This window comes from Urtica dioica, chromosome 9 (assembly GCF_054948205.1).
Source record: "Urtica dioica subsp. dioica isolate 48M chromosome 9, U.dioica_male_clone48M_v1_H2, whole genome shotgun sequence".
NCBI lineage: Eukaryota > Viridiplantae > Streptophyta > Magnoliopsida > Rosales > Urticaceae > Urtica > Urtica dioica.
In genome coordinates, this window is record NC_142764.1 from 13,250,370 (window position 1) to 13,271,772 (window position 21,403).

General features: G+C 39.3%; 3 protein-coding genes and 1 long non-coding RNA gene across 4 annotated transcripts; 1 reads left to right on the plus strand and 3 right to left on the minus strand.

Annotated features, from left to right (window-relative positions):
- Positions 1-66: 66 nt before the first annotated feature.
- LOC149385068 (uncharacterized) lies at positions 67-1,332 on the plus strand. Its single transcript, XR_016301400.1, has 4 exons — positions 67-164; positions 265-394; positions 475-545; positions 629-1,332. It is a non-coding gene; the product is annotated as an uncharacterized LOC149385068 (long non-coding RNA).
- Positions 1,333-6,889: 5,557 nt separating this feature from the next.
- On the minus strand, positions 6,890-7,225 carry LOC149385069 (uncharacterized). The gene has a single exon (XM_089626233.1). It carries the CDS (start codon positions 7,223-7,225, stop codon positions 6,890-6,892), a length of 336 nt encoding a protein of 111 aa, XP_089482359.1.
- A 2,747-nt stretch (positions 7,226-9,972) lies between these two features.
- Positions 9,973-13,333, minus strand: LOC149385070 (uncharacterized). Its single transcript, XM_089626234.1, has 4 exons — positions 13,262-13,333; positions 12,433-13,165; positions 12,063-12,193; positions 9,973-11,031 (listed from the first exon to the last, which is right to left on the minus strand). The coding sequence occupies exons 1-4, from the start codon at positions 13,331-13,333 to the stop codon at positions 9,973-9,975; spliced, it is 1,995 nt and encodes a 664-aa protein (XP_089482360.1).
- Positions 13,334-13,555: 222 nt separating this feature from the next.
- On the minus strand, positions 13,556-17,804 carry LOC149385071 (proline-rich receptor-like protein kinase PERK15). Its single transcript, XM_089625733.1, has 8 exons — positions 17,332-17,804; positions 16,289-16,753; positions 16,122-16,208; positions 15,954-16,024; positions 15,634-15,710; positions 15,358-15,505; positions 14,821-14,982; positions 13,556-14,137 (listed from the first exon to the last, which is right to left on the minus strand). Exons 1-8 carry the CDS (start codon positions 17,717-17,719, stop codon positions 13,841-13,843), a joined length of 1,695 nt encoding a protein of 564 aa, XP_089481859.1. The 5' UTR covers positions 17,720-17,804; the 3' UTR covers positions 13,556-13,840.
- Positions 17,805-21,403: the final 3,599 nt, after the last annotated feature.

Sequence of the window (21,403 nt, forward strand, 5' to 3'; positions counted from 1 at the left end):
TCAATCGATGGGCCATAAGGATTTTGCTGTTCTATCTTCAGATTGATCGATGGGTCATAAGGATTTTCTAGATCACAGATACCTTTAGATCATGGGATATAATTTGCCGTTCCCTTGACTCTGTAGTAAGTGGAACGAAAAATCTGTTCTGCGATTATCTTAAGGTGAATATGTTGATCTTTAGGGTCTATTTATGCATGACAATCTCTGTTATCTATCTGCTATAACTAAAAGAACTCCCTTTTTCTTCTTTTTTTTAAATAGAAACATGGCATTTATAAAATCCAACAAGGACATGGTACGGACTGGATTCAATCGTGGTTCACGACGGGGTGTGATTGTCGTGGAGGATTTTTCGTCATTCAGACATAAAGTTGGTCCCGCTTATTCCAAGGTATGGACATAACATTATAAAGTAATTCTTGTAGCATAAGATTTGACTGTAATTTTCGCTCGGCTTTCTTTATGCAACAGATTGACATGATCGGACATAACATTATAAAGTTGAGGACTAACAGTCGTCGTTTCAGGACTTTATGTTTGAGGTACTTCTCTAATGAAGACTAGTCAAGTTCAACAAACCGTGTGTAAACTTATATGCATGGGTCATCGATCAATTTAATTGCAGGAAGAGCTTTGGGGTGTGCTGGACAAAATTCTCCATCGGATTCAATGACAAAAGCTGAGCTCGAGGTGCGAGATTTGGGGGAAAAATGCATTCTTTACGCTGAGGAAATCAGAGGAGAGATGGACAGAGTTCATAGGCGGGGCCAGAATTTACATGCCACTATGTCGCAGGCCAAGCTGTGATCGAGACCACAAGAGCTGCCTTGGAATATCAACTTCACTCCACTTCGTCAGACTTTTGTTCAGGTCCATTGCGGATCAATCGGAGCTCCATCGTGGGTCTTTTGCGGGTCAATCGGGTCTCAGTCTTGTGTCTTTCGCGGGTCAATCGGATCACATCGTGGGTCTTTCTCGGGTCAATTGGTTACTCGTCATAGGTCTTTCGCGGGTTTATGGGGTAAAACTTTACAACTTCAACAATGAAGTTTCGTTGCACTTCGTAAATCTTGCCGCGCATAGATATGATACACGGATTGATACAGGGAAAACTGTTTTTTTTTTTTATTGTCTGGTAATAATCAGATGCCTCAAAGTGGTTTATCTATTGATAATGAAAGAAAGTAACAGAAACTTTATTGACAAGTATCAATTGGAGGCAAGACTTAGGGAACGATACTCAGTGTTTGACATTTTTTTCTTCCAGAATTTCAATTCCTCTCCTTCGAACAAGCTGGCTGCTGCTGGCCATTTATTTTTATACTCGGATTGCACTTTTTTATTTTTCCATTATAGTTGATGAGTAGGGACATTAGGATCCCTTTCGTGGAGTTGGAGACTAATCCTTTAGACACTATTTCTTTTGTTTAATTACAATGTTGCTCATTGTTCATCACTAGCCACAAGCCAAACCAGATTGAAAAAAAAAAAGATAAAAAAACTAAGGGTGCGGTTTTCCAAGGAGACGAAGAACGGAGGCATTATAACTGTTCGATTTGTGCTTGCTTCAGTGCGAATGTCAAGGCATCGGGAACCTTGTTGAGCAACATCTCTGAGAGCTTAATCCAATAGGCAGCAGATTCATTTCCACACCGTTCGAGTCTGATCACGAAATCCTCGAGACTAAAGGGCATATCTTCTTAAAATATACATCAGTCTCTCTCAACAACTGATTCGTGGGTCAATCGGGTCACGATCATGGATCTTTCACGAGATAATCGGGTCACTTTGTCAGAATAATCGGGTCTCGTTCGTGGGTCAGTTGGGTCTCGATAATGGGTCTTTCTCAGGTTAATTGGGTACTCGTCATAGGTCTTTCACGGGTTTACGGGGTAAAACTTTACAACTTTAACAATGAAGTTTCGTTGCACTTCGTAAATCTTGCCGCACATAGATATGATACACGGATTGATACAGGGAAAACTGTTTTTTTTTTTTATTGTCTGGTAATAATCAGATGCCTCAAAGTGGTTTATCTATTGATAATGAAAGAAAGTAACAGAAACTTTATTGACAAGTATCAATTGGAGCCAAGACTTAGGGCACGATACTCAGTGTTTGACATTTTTTTCTTCCAGAATTTCAATTCCTCTCCTTCGAACAAGCTGGCTGCTGCTGGCCATTTATGTTTATACTCGGATTGCTTCCATTATGGTTGATCCCTTTCATGGAGTTGGAGACTAATCTTTTTGACACTATTTCTTTTGTTTAATTACAACGATGCTCATTGTTCATCACTAGCCACAAGCCAAACCATATTGAAAAAAAAAAGATAAAAAAAAAACTAAGGGTGCGGTTTTCCAAGGAGACGAAGAACGGAGCATATAAGCAAGAAAAAAGGCCTTGCAATCAACAACATACTGCTAGCCATTCTTCGTGCTGTCGTAACTGCTCGATTTGTGCTTCGGTGCGAATTTTAAGGCATCAGGAACCTTACTGAGCAACATCTCGGAGAGCTTAGTCCAATAGGCAGCGGATTCGTTTCCACACCTTTCGAGTCTGATCACGAAATCCTCGAGACTAAAGGGCATATATTCTTAAAATATACGTCAGTCTCTCTCAACAACTGATTCGCGGGTCAATCGGGTCACGATCATGGATCTTTCACGAGATAATCGGGTCACTTCGTCAGAACAATCGGGTCTCGTTCGTGGGTTAGTTGGGTATCGATAATGGGTCTTTCACATCTCAATCGGATCTCAATCGCAGTTCTTTCGCGGGTCAATCAGTCACAATCATGGGTCTTTCACGGGTCAATCAGGTATCGTTCGTTAGTCTTTCTCGAGTCAATCGGGTCTCGTTCGTGGGTCTTTTGCAGCAAGCCAAATCAGAAGAAAAAAAAAGGATAAAAAAAGGATAAAAAAACAAAGGCTGTGGTTTTCCGAGGAGACGAAGAACGGAACATATAAGCAAGCGAAAAGACCTTGCAATAAGCAACACAATGCTGAGTTTTAGTCATTCTCCGCACTGTCATAAGACTCATTAACTGTTCGATTTGTGCTTCAGTTCCAATGTTAACGCATCAGGAACTTTATCCTAGATCCTAATCCATTCTGCAGCGGATTCGAAAGCCATTATGGTCTCAAGGTCATTACCGCCAAGGTGTATTATTTTACCTGCAGAAGTAGTTATTAGTTCACAAAATCAAATGTCTTTGTCGCCATAAGCAATTATCTACTACGTTCTGATTCGTGTTTGGATAGAGTTCAATCCCTAGCACATACAGTTTTTCTTCATCAATCTCCTTGTTCTTTTCAGTCATCTAAAACCTTAAAGCACGAACACTGAGTCTGAACAACCAAGCAAGCTTGCATTGCAATCAACAACATAACGCTGAATTTTAGCCATTCTTTGCATTATCAAATCTGTTTGATTTGTGCTTCAGTGTGAATGTTAAGGCATCAGGAAACTTGCGGAGCAACATCTCTGGGAGCTTAGTCCAGTAGGCATTTTCACACCTTTCGAGTCTGATCCCCAATACTCGAGATGAGAGCGCATATCTTCTTAAAATATATCGAGTCTGTCTCCATAACTGATTCATCTACGGGTCAATTGGGCTATAATCATGGGTATTTTGTGGGACAATCGGGTCAATTTTTCGGAACAATCGGGTCTCGTTCATGGGTCAATTCTCAATTGGGTCTCGATAATGGGTGTGAATTCTTTCACATATCACTCGGGTCTCACTCATAGTTCTTTCGCGGGTTAATCAGTCACAATCGTGGATCGTTCACGGGTCAATCGGGTCTCATTCATGACCCTTTAAAGGGTCAATCGGGTCTCGTTCGTGGGTCTATTACGGGTCGATCGGGTCTCGTTCGTGAGCCTTTTGCTGGTTAATCGGGTCCATTCGTGAGCGCCTTTTGCAGGTTGATGAGTAGGGTCATTAGGATCCCTTTTATGGAGTTGGAGACTAATCCTTTTGACACTCTTTCTTTTGTTTAATTATAATGTTGCTCATTGGTCATCACTAGCAACAAGCCAAACCAGATTGAAAAAAAAAATATTAAAAAAAACTAAGGGTGCAGTTTTCCAAGGAGACGAAGAACGGAGCAATAAGCAAGAGAAAAGGCCTTGCAATCAACAACATAATGCTGGGTTTTAGCCATTCTTCGTGCACTCATAACTGCTCGATTTGTGCTTCGGTGCGAATGTTAAGGCATCAGGAACCTTGCTGAGCAACATCTCTGAGAGCTTAATCCAATAGGCAGCAGATTCATTTCTAAACCTTTCGAGTCTGATCACAAAATCCTCGAGACTAAAGGGCATATCTTCTTAAAATATATGTCAGTCTCTCTCAACAACTGATTCATGGGTCAATCAGACTATAATCATGGGCATTTGGGGGACAATCGGGTCAATTTTACGAAACAATAGGGTCTCGTTCATGGGTCAATTCTCAATTGGGTCTCGATAATGGGATTCTTTCACATATTACTCGGTCTCACTCGTAGTTCTTTTGCGGGTTAATCAGTCACGATCATGGGCCTTTCACGGGTCAATCGGGTCTCGTTCATGAGCCTTTAAAGGGTCAATCAGATCTCGTTCGTGGGTCTATTACGGGTTGATCGGGTCTCATTCGTGAGACTTTTGCGGGTCAATCGGGTCTCATTCGTGAGCCTTTTGCGGGTCAATCGGGTCTCGTTCGTGGGTCTACTGCGGGCCAATCTGGTCTCGTTCGTGAGCCTTTTGTGGGTCAATCGGGTCTCGTTCGTGGGTCTATTACGGGTCAATCGGATCAAACATCACATCTAAAATCGGAGACCTCGACGGTCGTTTTCATTGGTGATATACAAACACACATTCAGTCTCCCAGACGATTTTCCCGTCACCGATCATCGACAGATTTAAAACAAAGCATGAGAACGAAAAGGAAAAAAAAAAAAAAAAAAAAACAGAAACGAAGAGAGACGAAGTGTGAAATTGGGGAAGATGTTAATCGATTCGCATCAACCCTAGTGGGCACTGGATGATCTAAGATGACGGGCTTATACGCGTATTTATAGCCATGGGCATTGTGATTTGATGCGTAAAAGGAAAGAAAAAAACAGCAACGAAGAACGACGAAAATAAATATTAAGATCTAAAATAAAGATCAGAAAAGGCACGAGAACGAAAAGGGAAAAAAAACAGAAACGAAGAACGACAAACACAAAAGAAAGATCTAAAAAACAGCATGACAGCGAAAAGAAAAACAGATACGAAGAATGAAGAAAACATATTCAATTCGCCGACATCTTGGAAGAATTTCCCGACACTTTTCATTAGGTCGAATTCTAAAGACGGAAAAAAAAACAGAAACGAAGAAAGACGCGGTTGAAAATGGGAAAAGATCGACTCGATAAACCCTAGCGTTACTGTTTTTCTTTTTTAAATGGGCTCAAGTATGAATATATAGCCCTGAGCCTTTGTCATTCGATATGAATCGGACGGTTAATTTTGGTCTGCTCACGATACAGTTGTAGAGAGATTTGTTGAGGGATTTGCCACTTTCCCGCTGTTGTGGAAAACAAAATTTTAAATTTTAAAATAAAATAAAATAAAGGAAAAATGTCATTATTGCCCTTGTATTATGGCATTGTATCAGTATGTAGGATCTCACCCCTTGAACTTTTGAATCTGTATTTAATACCTTTAGTCTTTGTTTTTTCTCGTCTTTAGTCATTCTGTAAAAATAAAAAAAATAAAAATAAAAATGGTCAAAACGTAAGTCATGTGTCCACGTTTTTGTCACGCGATTAGTCATGCAAAGGTATATATGTACTTTAACATTTGTTGTGGCGTTTTCACACAAGAGAATTGGTGCATTATACCTATCTTTTGAGAAAAAAAAATCAGAGAAAATTAACTCTTCAGTATTGTCAGACCTAAACTGTTTAATAGTAACAAAAGCTTATTAGAGATCATAGTACAAAAATGAGGTATAATGCCATGAACTTATGATTTATTTCTCATGAGATAAATCCAGCAAAACCTATACAATCATCTATTAAAGTCAAGAAAAACCTATAGCTAGACTGAGACATGACAGAATATGGACCTCATACATCACAGTGTATGAGATCAAAGGTTTTTCCTGCAAGATTATTATGAGAATGGAAAGGCAAACATCTCTGTATAGCAAGGGGACATACGTAACAAGGAACATTCTTGTTACATGAAAGGAAATGTAGTTTATTCTTAAGATATTTAATCTTTTGAAAGAGAGGTGCCCTAATCTGTTGTGCAAGTTGTGTGCATTTTGTTTGTTGATGCAGTTTTGTGACTATTTCTCTAGCACGTACAGACTATTGAGCATCCAACCCTTGCCAACCATCATCTTCGTCCTGATATCTTGTATTTCAAAATCATGATGTGAGAACATGATAGTAGCTGAGGAATCTAATGTCAAAAGCTAACTGATATCAAATTGAATTTGAAATCAGGAACAAATAACAATCTTAGAGCACTAGATTCCTATTAACTATAGGATCACCATAATTATAGACAGGGATCACAATGTGATTCAAAAGAGTAAAACTGGAATTGCATAAGGACTTCAGGCAGTGAAAAAGATATTTATCAGCGCATATATGATGAGAAGCTTCAAAATCTATGATCGAAAATTGATTAGTATGAATAAAAAAAACATGCACTGTTATTGTAACAGGAAGAGCCTGTTGTGAAGGACGTCACGTTGACGTGATTAGGACCTTCATGTGCATTGGGAGTGATGAGCTGATTGGACACTGATGAATTTGATCCGGTGAGAGACTAGTCACAACATTGGAATTCACATGCTGATTGCCTTCAGTTATGTTGCCAAATCTTTCCGCTGCATTGGACTTTAATCTCGATTTGGAACCCAGTTGGACGAGTCTTGACCTCCAAGAACATCCGCTCTCAGAGAACGTTGTTTCTCCTCTTGAGAGGCCATCGCGAATGCCTTATTGATCGTAGGCATCGGATCCATAAGAAGTACTTGACCACAGATATTAGTGAAAGACTCATTAAGTCCCATCAGAAACTTCATTACGTACTCATTTTGTACAAAATCAACTAGATCTTTCGATCCTCCACAAGAGCACGGAAAATCAGGCCTGAAATTAGCAAGTTCTTCCCAAAGAGCCTTCCATTTGGTGAAGTACATTCCAACAGATAACTGATCTTGAGCAAGATTCATGATCTATCTGTGTAACTCGAAGATTCTTGGTGTGTTGCCTTGTTGAAATCGCTCTTCCCAAATCTTTCCAAATTCTTTGAGCTGAATCGCTGTAGATGACACTTGAGGAGATTTCCTTGGAGGTGGAGTCGAGCATCCATGCAATGATGATATCATTGTTTCTCTTCCAGGAATTGAAAGTTACGTCATCTCCGCTCGGTTTTGGAAGTGATCCATCGATGAATCCAAGCTTATTTTTTACAAAGAGTGGGATTATCATTGATCTGCTCTAGGTAGGGTAGTTGTCCCCATTCAGAGGCTGTGTGACGAGAATCAATCCAGTGGTATCGGAATGACGGAGAAAGAACAAATGTGGTTTCATCATTAGCAGATCGCTTTGATGTAGCTATAGTCACCGATTCATATCCAGTGATGGTAGTCATTGTAGAACAGAAGAAAGAGATGATGAAGAAGAAGAGATTTCGAAGCTCTGACCTAGATGAAGGCAATGAGCGGAGCGAATCGCTCTGATACCATTTCACAACGGAGCTTCGTCGAGAGAAAAGAGGAATCGAGAAAAAGAAAGAGAATTGAATTTTTGAATAATACTTTCTTATTGATTAAACAAAGGGAAAACAATACATATACTCACTGACTTAACGACTTTCATAAAAAGTGAATAAAACGTCGCAGTTTGGGACCAAAGAAGCTAAAAGATAAAATTTGTCGTTTATCTAAAGGAAACGACAGCCAGTACAAAGGAAGAATAAAATACTCAACTGACTTGGCGTGAGGCACAAGCAACTAAACTTGAAGGAATTGGAGAAGATAATTTTCATATATGAATAAAGGCCATACGGCATCTACATTTATAGGGAAAAGAAAATAACTTCCTAACTAAGCAATAGGAAACTAATATGCGGCTATTAAGGCTAAATATTCTAACTATAATTATACAATATTCTATCTTAAATACATATTATTTAAACGCTATAAATCTACACTCCCCCTCAAGTTGGCATGTATATATCATACATTCCTAACTTGCTTACAAGTAATTCAAAAACTGGTCTAAATAGGCCCTTGGTCAAAATATCCGATGTTTGATCCTTTGTGGAGACAAATGGTGTACACAATTCCAGCTTCTATATTCTCCTTAATGAAGTGTCGGTCCACCTCAATATGCTTGGTGCGATCATGTTGTACCGGGTTATGAGCAATACTAATGGCAGCCTTGTTATCACAGTATAACTTCATTGGCAAGTCTATCTGCATCTTCAATTCTGTCATTACCCTTTTTATCCACAGCAACTCACAAATTCCATTAGCCATGGCACGAAATTCTGATTCTGCGCTACTCCGAGCTACTACATTCTGCTTTTTGCTCCTCCATGTCACCAAATTTCCCCACACATAGGTGCAATACCCGGCAGTGGATCTCCGGTCTGTAACAAACCCAGCATAGTCTGCATCTGTGAAGGCCTCTACAGTTCTGTTGCTCCCCTTTTTGAAGAGTAGTCCATTTCCCGGACAGCTCTTCAAATAACGCACTAGGACAAAAATCGTCATCGGGTGCGACGGATGTCGCACCTAATAGCCCAATAGTCGCACCTAATAGTTTATTAGGTGCGACATTAGGTGCGACAAAGTCGCACCTAATCTCCCGTCGCTAAAGGCATTAGGTGCGGCATGTCGCACCTAATAGTCACACCTTTAGGTGCGACATTTTCGGGTGCGACAATGTCGCACCTAATACGTTTTTTTAATTAAAAAAAAAATTACAAAACTGGACGTCGGGGCAGCGGCTGGACGACGACGTGCAGCGGGGCGGGACGGGGGCTGGACGCGGGACGTGCAGCGGGGCGGGACGGGGCAGCGGGGCTAGACGGCGACGTGCAGCGGGGCGGGACGGGGCAGCGGGGCGAGGCCGCGGTGCGCGGGAAGGGGCAGCGGGGCGAGGCAGCGAGGCGGAACAGCGAGGCGCGGGAGAGGGAAGCGGGGCGGTGCAGCGGGGCGCGGGAGGAGGCAGCGGTGCGCGGGAGGGGGCAGTGGGGCGGAGCAGCGGAGGGGGCAGCGGGATGGACGGCGGCGGCTGACTGGCAGAGAAAGTGTGAGACGGTGAGAGAGAGAGAGTGTGTGAGAGAGAGAGAGACGTACCGGGGAGGGACGGCGGCGAGGAGCAGAGAGAAAGACAGATCGAGTGAGAGAGAAAGTGAGCGAGAATGAGTGAAAAAAAAGGAAGTTTGAGTTTAAAAACCCTAATTCATATTGGGTGCGACACTGTCGCACCTAATAATCATATTAGGTGCGACAATGTCGCACCCAATATGATAAAAAAAAAAATCGGCGGGATTCGGCTGAAAAGTTTAAATTTGAAACCCATTGGGTGCGACATTTGTCGCACCTAAAGGTATTAGGTGCGACAAATTCATATTAGGTGCGACAATGTCGCACCGAATAGCACTAAACATTAGCGAAATTTTTAGTCATCCGGATGAGTATCCGGTGCGACATGTCGCACCTAATATGGGCTTAGGTGCGACTTTTAGGTGCGACATGTCGCACCTAATACCCTTCCGCACCCAATATGCTAATTTGTAGTAGTGACGTAGGATTCGATATGCAGCCTCAAGGTGTTGTTCGTAGGGACAGTGCATGAACTGGCTGACCAGGCTTACTGCAAAGGCTATGTCGGGTCTGGTATGCACCAAATAAATCAACCTTCCCACCAATCTCTGATACTGCTGGACGTTGACTGGAACACCATCCTAGATACCACCTAATTCTATATTCGGATCAATAGGCGTATCAGCTGGCTTGCACGCACTCATTCCTGTTTCTTGAAGAAGGTCTAAAACATATTTCCGCTGTGAGACAACAAACCCTGCCTTGGACCGAGCTATCTCCATGGCAAGAAAGTATTTCAACTCTCCCAGTTCTTTAACTTCAAACTCATGAGCTAGCATCTTCTTCAAATTTTTACTTTCTTCATGATAGTCTCCTGTGAGGATGATATCATCTACATAAACAATTAAGATAGAAATCTCCCCCTTACTTGAGAACTTCATGAAGAGAGTATGATCGGCTTGAGCTTGCGTGTACCCCTGCTTCTTCACAAACTGTGTGAACCTGTCAAACCATGCCCTCAGAGATTGTTTGAGCCCATATAACGCCCATCTACATCCCACTGTTGGTTTGTCTTTGGGCAGCTCTACAATCTTCCATGTCCGATTCTTTTCAAGAGCATTCATCTCTTCCAGAACAGCTGTCTTCCACTCGGGTCTAGATAGAGCTTCTTGTATGGTTGAAGGAATAGAGATAGAGGAGACACTAGAGGTAAAGGCCGCAAAGGATGATGATAGATTGGAATAAGAAACATAGTTTGAGATAGGATATTTGGCACATGATCTCTTTTCTTTTCTGAGAGCTATAGGTAATTCTAGATCAATGGAAATATTACCTTCTTCATTAGCTGTCACCGAGTCTGACTCATGGTCAAGTGCTTGATCGGAGATTTCCTCTAGTCTTTGATTTGGAACCCTTTTCTTATAAATTTTGCCAAAGAATCTACTTATTTGTCCCTCTTTTTGCTTTGTTCTGATTGTATTTTCCTCATTATTATTTGATAATTCTATTTCCGTAGGAGCAATCTCGTGAATTACCTGATCTTTATCCAGATTTTCGTCTAGATTATTTTCAAGAAAAACAATGTTATTATCCTTTCTTTTCAGATTTCCTTCATCTTTATCCAGATTTTCGTCTAGATTAATTTTGAGAAAATCCAAATTATTTTCCTCCAAATCAACATCTTCAATTAAATTCTCCCCCTGAAGATGTTTATTAAAAAAAGGTTGATTTTCAACAAAACTAGTGTCCATTGTTATAAACATCTTTTTTGTTGTTGGATTAAAACATTTGTAACCTTTTTGAGTTGAAGAAATTCCTAAGAAAACACATTTTACACATCTAGGATCAAATTTACTTGCAGATATACTCGGGTTTTTTTATAAAAACAGTGCATCCAAAGATTTTTAAGGGCAGATTGCTAATTAATCTATTTGTTGGAAAAAAAAACTCTTGAAAAACATCAATAGGAGTTTTAAATCCTAAAGTTTTCGAAGGCATTCTATTAATTAGATATGTAGCATGTAAAACAGCATCTCCCCATAAGTATTTTGGAATATTTGTAGAAAACATAATAGCATGAGTTATTTCAAGTAAATGTTTATTTTTTTCTCTCAGCAATTCCATTCTGAGCCGGTGTATTTATGCATGAACTTTGATGAATAACTCCTTTTTCAGCAAAAAAATTGATTCAAGCTTTTGGAAAAATACTCACGGCCATTATCACTTCTTACCATTTTAATATTGGTATTGAATTGAGTTTGAACCATGGTAAATAAAATTTTGAAAATATTTTCAACTTCCGATTTGTCTTTTAATAAAAACACCCAAGTTAATCTTGTATGGTCATCAATAATTGTTACAAACCATCTCTTTCCTTTAATTGTAGGTACTCTAGATGCACCCCAAATATCACTATGTATAAGAGTGAAAGGACTAGTAGGTTTGTATTTATGAGGAACATATGAATTTCTACGGTGTTTAGCAAGAGCACACATATCACAGTGAAATAACGAAGGATCTTTATTAAGAAATAATTTCGGAAATAATTTTTTCAAATAATAAAAACTAGGATGTCCTAGTCTATAATGTAGCAAATACAGCTTAGATTCATTAAAAAAAGAAATAGTTTGCAAGCAAGCATTTCTTTGACCTCTTTTATTCGATTCAGTTTCCAAATCAAAGAAGGATAGAATTTAGCACAACATTGAAGCTCTTTGGTTAGTTTACTGACTGAGGCAAGGTTACAGGATAAATTAGGAACATGTAAGACTTTAGAGAGATCAATGGAATCAGAAATTTTAATGTTTCCTATTCCGGCAATAGCAGAAAAAGCGCCATCAGCCACTTTGACTTTTTTGTCTCCTGCACACGGTTTATATGAGTTGTAGAGCTTTGAAATTGAGGTCATGTGGTCTGTTGCACCTGAATCAATAACCCAGGAATTTTGTGAATTTTCGGAACAAAAATATGAGGTGATTTTACCATTCTGGGCATAGGAACACGAAGGAGCATCTTGGTTGGAATTTTTATGGGCTGTTAGAAGGAGAATGAGCTGCTCTATCTGTTCCGTTGTGAATGTAGGCTGGTTGGAATAGACTTGCTGCCCTTGTTGAGAATCGAGGCTTTCTCATGTTTCTTCTTCCCGGCTCCTGGTGGTTTCCCATGAAGCTTCCAACAAGTCTCCCTCGTATGCCACAGCTTCTTACAGTGATCACACCATGGCTTCCTCTTCTCATCACCTTTGACAAACATGGCCGATGAATCTTCAACTTCACTCTTCTGTCCCGAGCTGCTGTTCATCGTCCTCCTCCTGCTTTCTTCCAGCCTGATTTCTGAGAACACCTCTCGGATTGAGGGTAGAGGTTTCTTCCCAAGAATTCTTCCTTTCACATCATCAAGGTTTCTATTGACTCCTGCTAGAAACATGTAGACTCTGTCATTCTCCTCCCTTTTTTTGTGCCTGGCCAAATCCTTCGGACTCTCCCACTCATCATCGTGACACTGGTCCAATTCCTGCCAGAGAGCTACCATTTCATTATAATAAGTAGTGACATCTCTATCACCTTGTTTGGACTGCCAAAGTATGGTTTTTAATTCGAAGATCTGAGAAGAATTCTCAAGATCCGAATATGTCTCATTGATGGAGTCCCACACTTCTTTTGCAGTCTTCATGAACATGTGAGGCTTGGCGATTGATGCATCCATAGAGTTGAGAAGCCGTGCTGTCACCAATGAGTTCTCCGATCTCCATGTACTGTAGCCATCCTCATCAATTTTCTTCTCTTTGACTTCTCCGGTTAGATATCCCAGCTTTCCTATTCCATCTATGGCTAGCTTGACGGATTGAGATCATTCCAAATAATTATTTCCATTCAATCTATGACCCGTAATGAGCATAGAAGAATGGACAGATGATGGACGGATTGAGACCATGGAGCTGTTTTGTGGATTAGGGAAGGAGTTTTGTGTTTGGGAAGATGAATTAGGGCTATCGGTCTCCATTGGAATGGTTAACCTAATGCTCTGATACCATGAAAGAATTGGAGAAGATAATTTTCATATATGAATAAAGGCCATACGGCATCTACATTTATAGGGAAAAGAAAATAACTTCCTAACTAAGAAATATGAAACTAATATGCGGCTATTAAGGCTAAATATTCTAACTATAATTATACAATATTCTATCTTAAATACATATTATTTAAACTCTATAAATCTACAAAACTAAAATCGAAAATTAAACTTCATTTCAACAAAATACAATAGAGTATCATATTATAAAGAATTCAGAATGGAATCTTTCAGCAGTACTCTATATACAATTTTCTTCCTGTTTGAATGACACAATAAAGGCAAGTTATAAAAATCAACAATGGAATTTCTAAGAACACGATCTGAATATAAATGCTTTGTATTCAGTGGAATTTCTGGTAGCCATGTTCTTTGGAAGAAAAGGGTACCCCCAAATGGACCAAATGCCAAAGAGCAGGGCTTGGTAGTCATATTTCACTGGCCCCGTTTCTTGAAATGATCCGCTTCGATTTCTCCACTGGTGTATTGGCCGTCACTAGTACTCCAGCCTGAAGGATTCAAACCAGCAGACCCAGTGCTCGGAACGCTGTATTCTCCAGTAGTAAGTTCTTGGCTCTCAAGTGCCAGTTTTCGAAAATTTTCCATGTCTTGTTTGTACTCCTTAGTGTTGTAGTCTTGGCTCTCAGAGGAACTGTATACTGTGCTATGACCAGGTTTAACTCCTTCGCTCAATTCATCTAGAGGCATATTTCCTTCCAGGGCTCGAACTATCTGCAAGGTCGGTGAATGAAATGTATCACCGGTGACACAATATCATATTAGAAAGGGCTACTTCAAGTGACCACTTCAGATTATCACATATTTACACATGAGAGCAAACTATTAACTTTATTAAAAATGTAATAGTCACTGACAAACACACTGTTTAGTCAGTATTCGGTAGAAATGCGTTAATCTCATCCCTTGCCACAACCTCGTTTCTGCCGAATGTGCTACAGCAAAGCGGAGACTTTTGATAACTTTTCCCCGAGGTTGATCCTATATATCTATCTCCTCTATTGGCGAGTTATTTACTATTCACCTGAATCAGAGACGCAACTCGAAGTGGATGGTGGGCTCGAAATGGTCGGATTTTTAATAATGAAGAATGGGGCGTGGAATGGATTCTTGAGCAAGGGAATCAGTAATTGTTCTATGGTTGCACTTTTTATGTTTAGACTTTCGGGGTTTTCTTTATTCGACCTATACAGGGATTGGGCTGTGATGGAAGGATGGCCGGTTTTATTTTGATGTTTTCGTCTTATTGAGCTGGCATGTAGGGTTAGCACTTGATCTGTTTCCCGGTTTCAAACATGACTCACCTTTATTGTAAATTACCGCTTCATCTAATACAATCTACTGTTACTGTTTAACAATAGACATTAATGATAATTCAGCATAAATTTGGGAATTACCTGACTCATTCGAGGACGAAGACGAGCGGAATGACGCACAGAGGCAGCAGCACAAGCTATCATTCGTTTCATTTCATTTGAATTGTACTCACTCTGCAACTTTGGATCAATAATATCTTTGAAGTTCCCATTTTCCAGTGCTTCCTTAAGCAAAGGCCTTGCCTGGATTCAGGGGAAGAGTCTAAAATTATTTCTCTGTTTTTATTGTTTTTTCTTTCATAAACCCCCAGGGAGAGAACTCCTACAAATGAACTAACAAGTGGCAACAAAACCAACATCATGGTGTGATCAGAATTAACTATTCACAGATATAAATAAAAGAAGATCAGTTCTAAGAGTTAAGGTAGTTGGTTCTTGGCCAATATCTACTAGTAGGTCATTAAGAGACTTCCGAGCAATAAAAAAAATATCATCAAAGAGCCTGTGGCAAAGCAGGGTAGGATTGAAGCATTTCTCTGTCTGTAGATGCAAAGATGGATCTAATCTAAAACCATACAAGTATATTTTCGGTTAAGGTTAATGAACTAAAATACGTACCCACTCCACCATGCTATCGTCTGCAAAATTATATTTTTTATCGATAGGGTAGCGCCCAGTAATTAACTCCAAAAGCACAACCCCAAATGAGAAGACATCTGATTTTTCCGTAAGTTTTCCGCTTGATGCATATTCCGGAGCCAAGTATCTGGTTTTCAAGAAACACATAATTACATTCAGGCTTTTCCACCATAAGAGTATCCCCAAGAAAGGTGTGAAAAAAGCTAGAGACCATAGGACGGGATTTAAGAGAATAAAGACATAAAAGGTTCTCACCCAAAAGTTCCCATGACCCTAGTCGAGACGTGAGTGTCGGTATCCGCGGAGAACTTAGCTAATCCAAAATCGGCAACCTAGTGAAAGGAGGAAAACATGTAACTAAATTGTGTTGGTATCTGGAGGCTTGAACATTACTGGAATCTGGACCTAGTTGACAAGACAATTCTAGCAGTATTGTTTGGTTGATGTGAAAGGGAAAGTTGAGAAGTTGAATTCTAGATCATGGCTCTAAAATCAGAACACAAATCGGAAGTTCCAATATAGTTTAGTTCTGTTGCGTCTGCATGAATAGATGATTGATCAGTTGGAGATCATACCTTGGCCTCGAATTGATTATCAATAAGGATATTAGCAGCTTTGATGTCCCGGTGAATGATCTTAGGCTGACCTAAGGGTTGCAAATTTAGCTGAAAAGTGAGATCTCAAGCCCACTCATACAAATTAAAATTATCTTTGTCAAAGGAAAATAAATAAATAAAACTTACAGTCCTCATGTAGATATGCCAATCCTTTAGCAGAGCCTATTGCTATCTTCATTCTGCTCGACCACATCATCGTCGAATTCCCTTTTCCTGATATAAAACATTAAAAGTTTTATCAACAAAACATATAAAACTACATCAATGCCGTTCGCAACGGGTTTCTTTCATACCATGTAGGTGAAACTCCATGGTGCCGTTAGGGACAAACTCGTAGATAAGCATTCTCTGAGCTCCGCTGATACAGTAACCGACGAGGGAAACAAGGTGCCTGTGATGGACTCGGCTAATGATCTCGACCTCGGCCTGAAACTCGCGCTCCCCTTGGCCGCTCCCGGCCTTGAGCTGCTTCACTGCGACCACTTTCCCGTTGGGAAGGACGCCTTTGTGGACGTACCCGAAGCCGCCCTGCCCGAGGAGGTTCTCGCGCGAGAACCCGTTCGTGGCCCTCGCGAGCTCTTCGTAACTGAACGCGCTCTGAGACATCCCGTATCCCATGCCAGGGGATTTCGGAGCCGGCGGCACCTCTGAGCCCGAGCTGTAACCCACCGAGGCTGACGGGTAACTCCCTCCCGAATAAGAGGCCGCCCCCGGAGCATTGTTTTGATGGTGCATTGGCGGGCCTCCGTGGCTCCCATCTGATAGTGGCGATGGGAAAAATTGGATTCGAGTCACGAATCAGATGAAGCGCTTACCAATTATATCAAAATTTCAATTAATTTTCTCAACAAGACTTAGTTTTCAACCGAATTATCAGTACTATAGAACGGAATTTCAGTAACGATAGTGTAGTAGAATCACAAGGTTATTATCCAAGCCATGTACTTGAGCGTGTAACTTTGCAAACACACTAGACATGAAAGTTCAGAGTGTTGCAAAGAGTACAAATATGAGTCTCCTAGCTAAGTAGCTCCTTAGCACTACCAAAACATTGAAATGGAGTTCCACTAATAATAACGAAACCAAATATATTAACCACTAGTAGCACCACCAGTTTCATTGCAGTAGTTCAATTAATTTGGTGGACAACTTATTTTCCAAGCTAGCCACTCGGGTTTCTAAATCTGTAAATAACAAAATCATAGAAATGGAATTTCGCAAAAGAATAAAAACCTAAGCTATGAATTAGTGATAGAAGCATCAGATCAGTTTTAGTACCAAAATCTGTACTCTGGAATTTAAAAGTTAAAATTGCTGCCAAGCAAAGGCCTCTCACTCTTATAATTGTTGTCCATCATCCTGTTCTTCTTCTTCGACCTTCTGCAGAAGAAGAAGAAAATGGCGATGGCGACGAGCATGCTCATCCCACCGATCCCAACCCCCACGATTATCCCCACCGTCCCGTGCGGCATGCTCTGCCTCTCCGGCCCCAACGTCGGCGTCGAATCGACCGGAATCGTACCCGGCGGTGAAGGCGGAAAATCTACCGGCATCGTCGATTGAGTCGGTGGAGGCGGCGAGTCGACCGTCACCGTCGTTTGCGGCGGCGGAGGCGACGGAATAGTCTGAGTCGCGTTCGGCCCCTCCGGCGGAGTCTCCGGAAGCGGCGGAGACGTGTCGTTCGCCGGCGGAGAGATAGTCGGAGAAGGAGAAGTAGACGACATCGTGAGAGAGACGGAGAGAGAGTGAAGTTGGGTTGGGTGAGTGGGATTTCGGGTTGGGATTTGGTGTGGAAGTTTGTGATTACTGTTTGTTGACGGAATGTTGCGGGTCCCATTAACAAGTAGTAAACAAGACCAAAGACCCCGTAGTAAACGGTCCTGAAATTTTTTTTTTCTTTTTTTTTTTTTTCTAAGTAAACGGTCCTGAGTGAGAGTCTTCAGTGACGTGACGTCCTTGTAAATCCACTGCAAGTATGGACTCTCGATGACACGATGATGTCGTTTTCTTTTTTTTTTTTGCTCGGAGATGATGTCGTTTTTTTTTTTTTGCTATATAGTAAGTTAATATTAATACTATGAAGAAAATAGTCCTTCCTGTGTTTTCGTACTTTATATTTCGATTTATGTTTTCTTATCTATGTTATGTTACAACAAACTTTATATTAATTTTTTAAATATTTCTTTTCATACGTCCTTATTTTCATTACTCGATTATTTCTATTCTTAATTTGCTGTCTACTTGTAAGTTTCATAAATCACCTATAATTCTAGTTGACTCTTCATTCCCCCACGTTTCATTGAAATAAAATAAAATAGTGTAAGGCGTAGTATTTTTCTCCAACGTCAACAAGAATTGTACAATCGACTCTTTGTCGCTTAATTCATCTTTAAATTTTTATTTTCCTATTGATGTTTGCGTCTATTTATTTATTTTAGAACTATTGGATTTTAAATAAGAAAGAGTTGGGCTTAGAGCTCATTTGAACCTAAGCTTCTAAAATTAATAAAATAATCAAAATTTAAGTAAGACTTGTCCGCCATATTATTGAAATATAAGCATGGGTTGCACTATTTTTTTAATATTTGAATAATTAAGCTATAATTTTAATTGGAGGTAACCATTTGCCTAGTTATAAAAAAAATTTCTTCAAATAATTTGCTAGCATTGAGGAACATATTATAATCTTTATAGTTAAGTTCACGCGTATAATCAGAAAACTTAAACTTCCATGAAGAAATTATAATTTTTAGACATAGTGAATATGGCTTTATTTTTAATGTTAAAGAGTAAATTTAATTGTTATAGTTATTTTGGTGTCCAATACTAAAGTGATAAGGGGTACCTTTGTTTGGCAACGCGTTTTTTGCCAATGTTGTTTTTATTCATAATTTACTAATTTAGTAACTATTTTAGTGTTTGATAAAAACAACTTGTTCATTTAGTCAAAAAAGTCTTTTTTCATATTTCTACTAAAATTTTGAAATATGTATTTCAGTGTTTTTTGGAAACGTAGTTTTCATTTGGTTTATTTATTATCTTTCTTTCTTTCTTTCAACTTTTTAATTATTGATTATAATTATCTTAATATTCTAAAACGCAAACGTTTATGTTTATGTGACTTATATCGCTAATTTTTTATTTTTTTTTATGTCACCAAAACTCATAACTTAATTTTGCAATCTACACTAGACACTCGTTTCAATATAATGCAGAGGGAGCTATGTATATCTTGTTATTATTATCATTTATGTATAAATAATTATTAATTATAAGTAAGGACAAGTGTATTTTGTCATTTTATATATCCATATCAATTTTATCAATAACTAAATCTGTATTTAATACAACAAAAAAATACTCTACAAACAATTCAACAAATATCTATCTACTTTTTTTCTCCTGCGACAAAATGCACAAAACTTATTTCTTAAAATACAGCAACAAGAAGCTAGACCAAATAATGCTTCATCTTTAAAAAAAAAAGTGATTTGTAATAAACGTTTATTACTGTTAGAATATAAATCGACCAGGTTTAAAAACTAGTTAGTACTGTTTAGACATAAACTAATAATTATTTAAATTTGTCATTGTTGTAACTAGCCAAGTTTGCTATTTTTATTGGGGGAATAACTCAAGTTTTATTTTATTAAGCAAATAGCCTATATTTTCGGCTCAGACCATAATGCCCTCGCTTCCTTCACGAATCAGTTAATTAATGGGCCGGCTAAAGAACTAGCCAAAATGACACCCCTACTTTAAAATTATAGTCAAACTATTAACATATTTAGGAAAATAGCCAATTTATCATGACAACATTCCAATATTCCAATTATACCATTAGGTTAATATTATTAACTATCTTAGTAAATAATATCATCCATAACAAAAAAATTAGTAAATCTAATTAACAATAACAAAAACTACATTAAATTTTATTTGTCGTAACAAGAATAATAGTAAATATTATTTACCGTAACAAGAACAATAGTAAATCTTATTTACCGTAACATTTTGTAGTTGATCTAACAGGAAAAGTATCAAAGATGAGGACTAGTTAATCTAACAGTAAATACGATTTACTAATTATTTCCGTGAACAATCGAGGACTAACAATCCGACAGTAAATCATATTAACCATTAAGTAAATCATTTGTTTCTATGGTAAATATGACTAGTCAATCTAATAGTAAAATATACGATATACTAATTATTTCCATGAACAATCGAGGACTAAAAATCCTACAGTAAATCATATTAACCATTGAGTAAATCATTATTTTTATGGTAAATATAACAGTAAATCCGATTTACTGTTATATCACTCTTCTCTTTATATCGTTCTTCTCTTTCATTTTCACATCAGAGATGAAGACTAGTTAATCTAGCAGTAAATACGATTTACTAATTATTTTCGTGAACAATCGAGAACAATAAATCCAACAGTAAATCATATTAATCATTTGCAAGTTAATAGTATTTTTTCGTTAATGTAAATATTATTTACATTGACACTTAATATTGTAAATAATATTAACTATTAACATTTCACCGTTAAAATTTCTTTTAATATCGTGAACAATCGATCCTCGTCGACTCCGGCGCGGTGGCTCCTCTGGTTGATTAGGTTTGTTTTTATCTTCTTCCGCGAAGCGTACTCTGAGGCATACTCTAATTCTATGAATTTTTTTATAATAATCTTTTCTTCAATATCATTCAAAAAAAATTCGGAGGTGAAGTAGAGACCTAAAAGATTGAATGGAACGATACATAGACAAGTAAATCTCATTTTTATAGGAACTTCTGTACCAGAAAGATGAGGACGAAGAAAATGCCGCGGCGGCGCTGCAGAGATGACGATGACGGCGGAGGAGTCACCGGTGAGAGATCGGTCGACTTCGGATCGAAGGACGCCGCGAAGGTTCTTCTCGGACGGGACCGTGGCGTAGCTCTGGTTCCGATCGAGGTGCAAGGAAGTTTCGTCGATGATCTTTACCGTTGGTGTTTGAGATTCGAAATCGGAGGTTGATTGTTTGATCGCCTCTGCGAGTTTTCGTGCTGCTTCCAATTTCCCGCTGCAGGGAAAACCGCAGATCATCACCAGAGCCATGGATTTCGCCGCGAATGATCGCTCCCAACGTCCGAGTCGCTGTCTCCATCGCTTTCGCCTCCGCGGCTCCGATCGTTTCTGCTCCCGCCGCCGCTGCCGTCCTCGTCTTCGGTGGGGTCGAGCCTCTTCTTCAAGGGGACTTGAGAGGCCGAGGATTTTCTGTGGGAGTAATCGTGGTCGTCATCGGAGTTCTGGAGCAAATCTCGCAAAAATGAGGGCCTCCGGCGGGAATCCTAATAACAGTAAAACTTCCCGATCTGATTTTGATTTGATTCGCGCTCGTATTGGATTCCCGAAA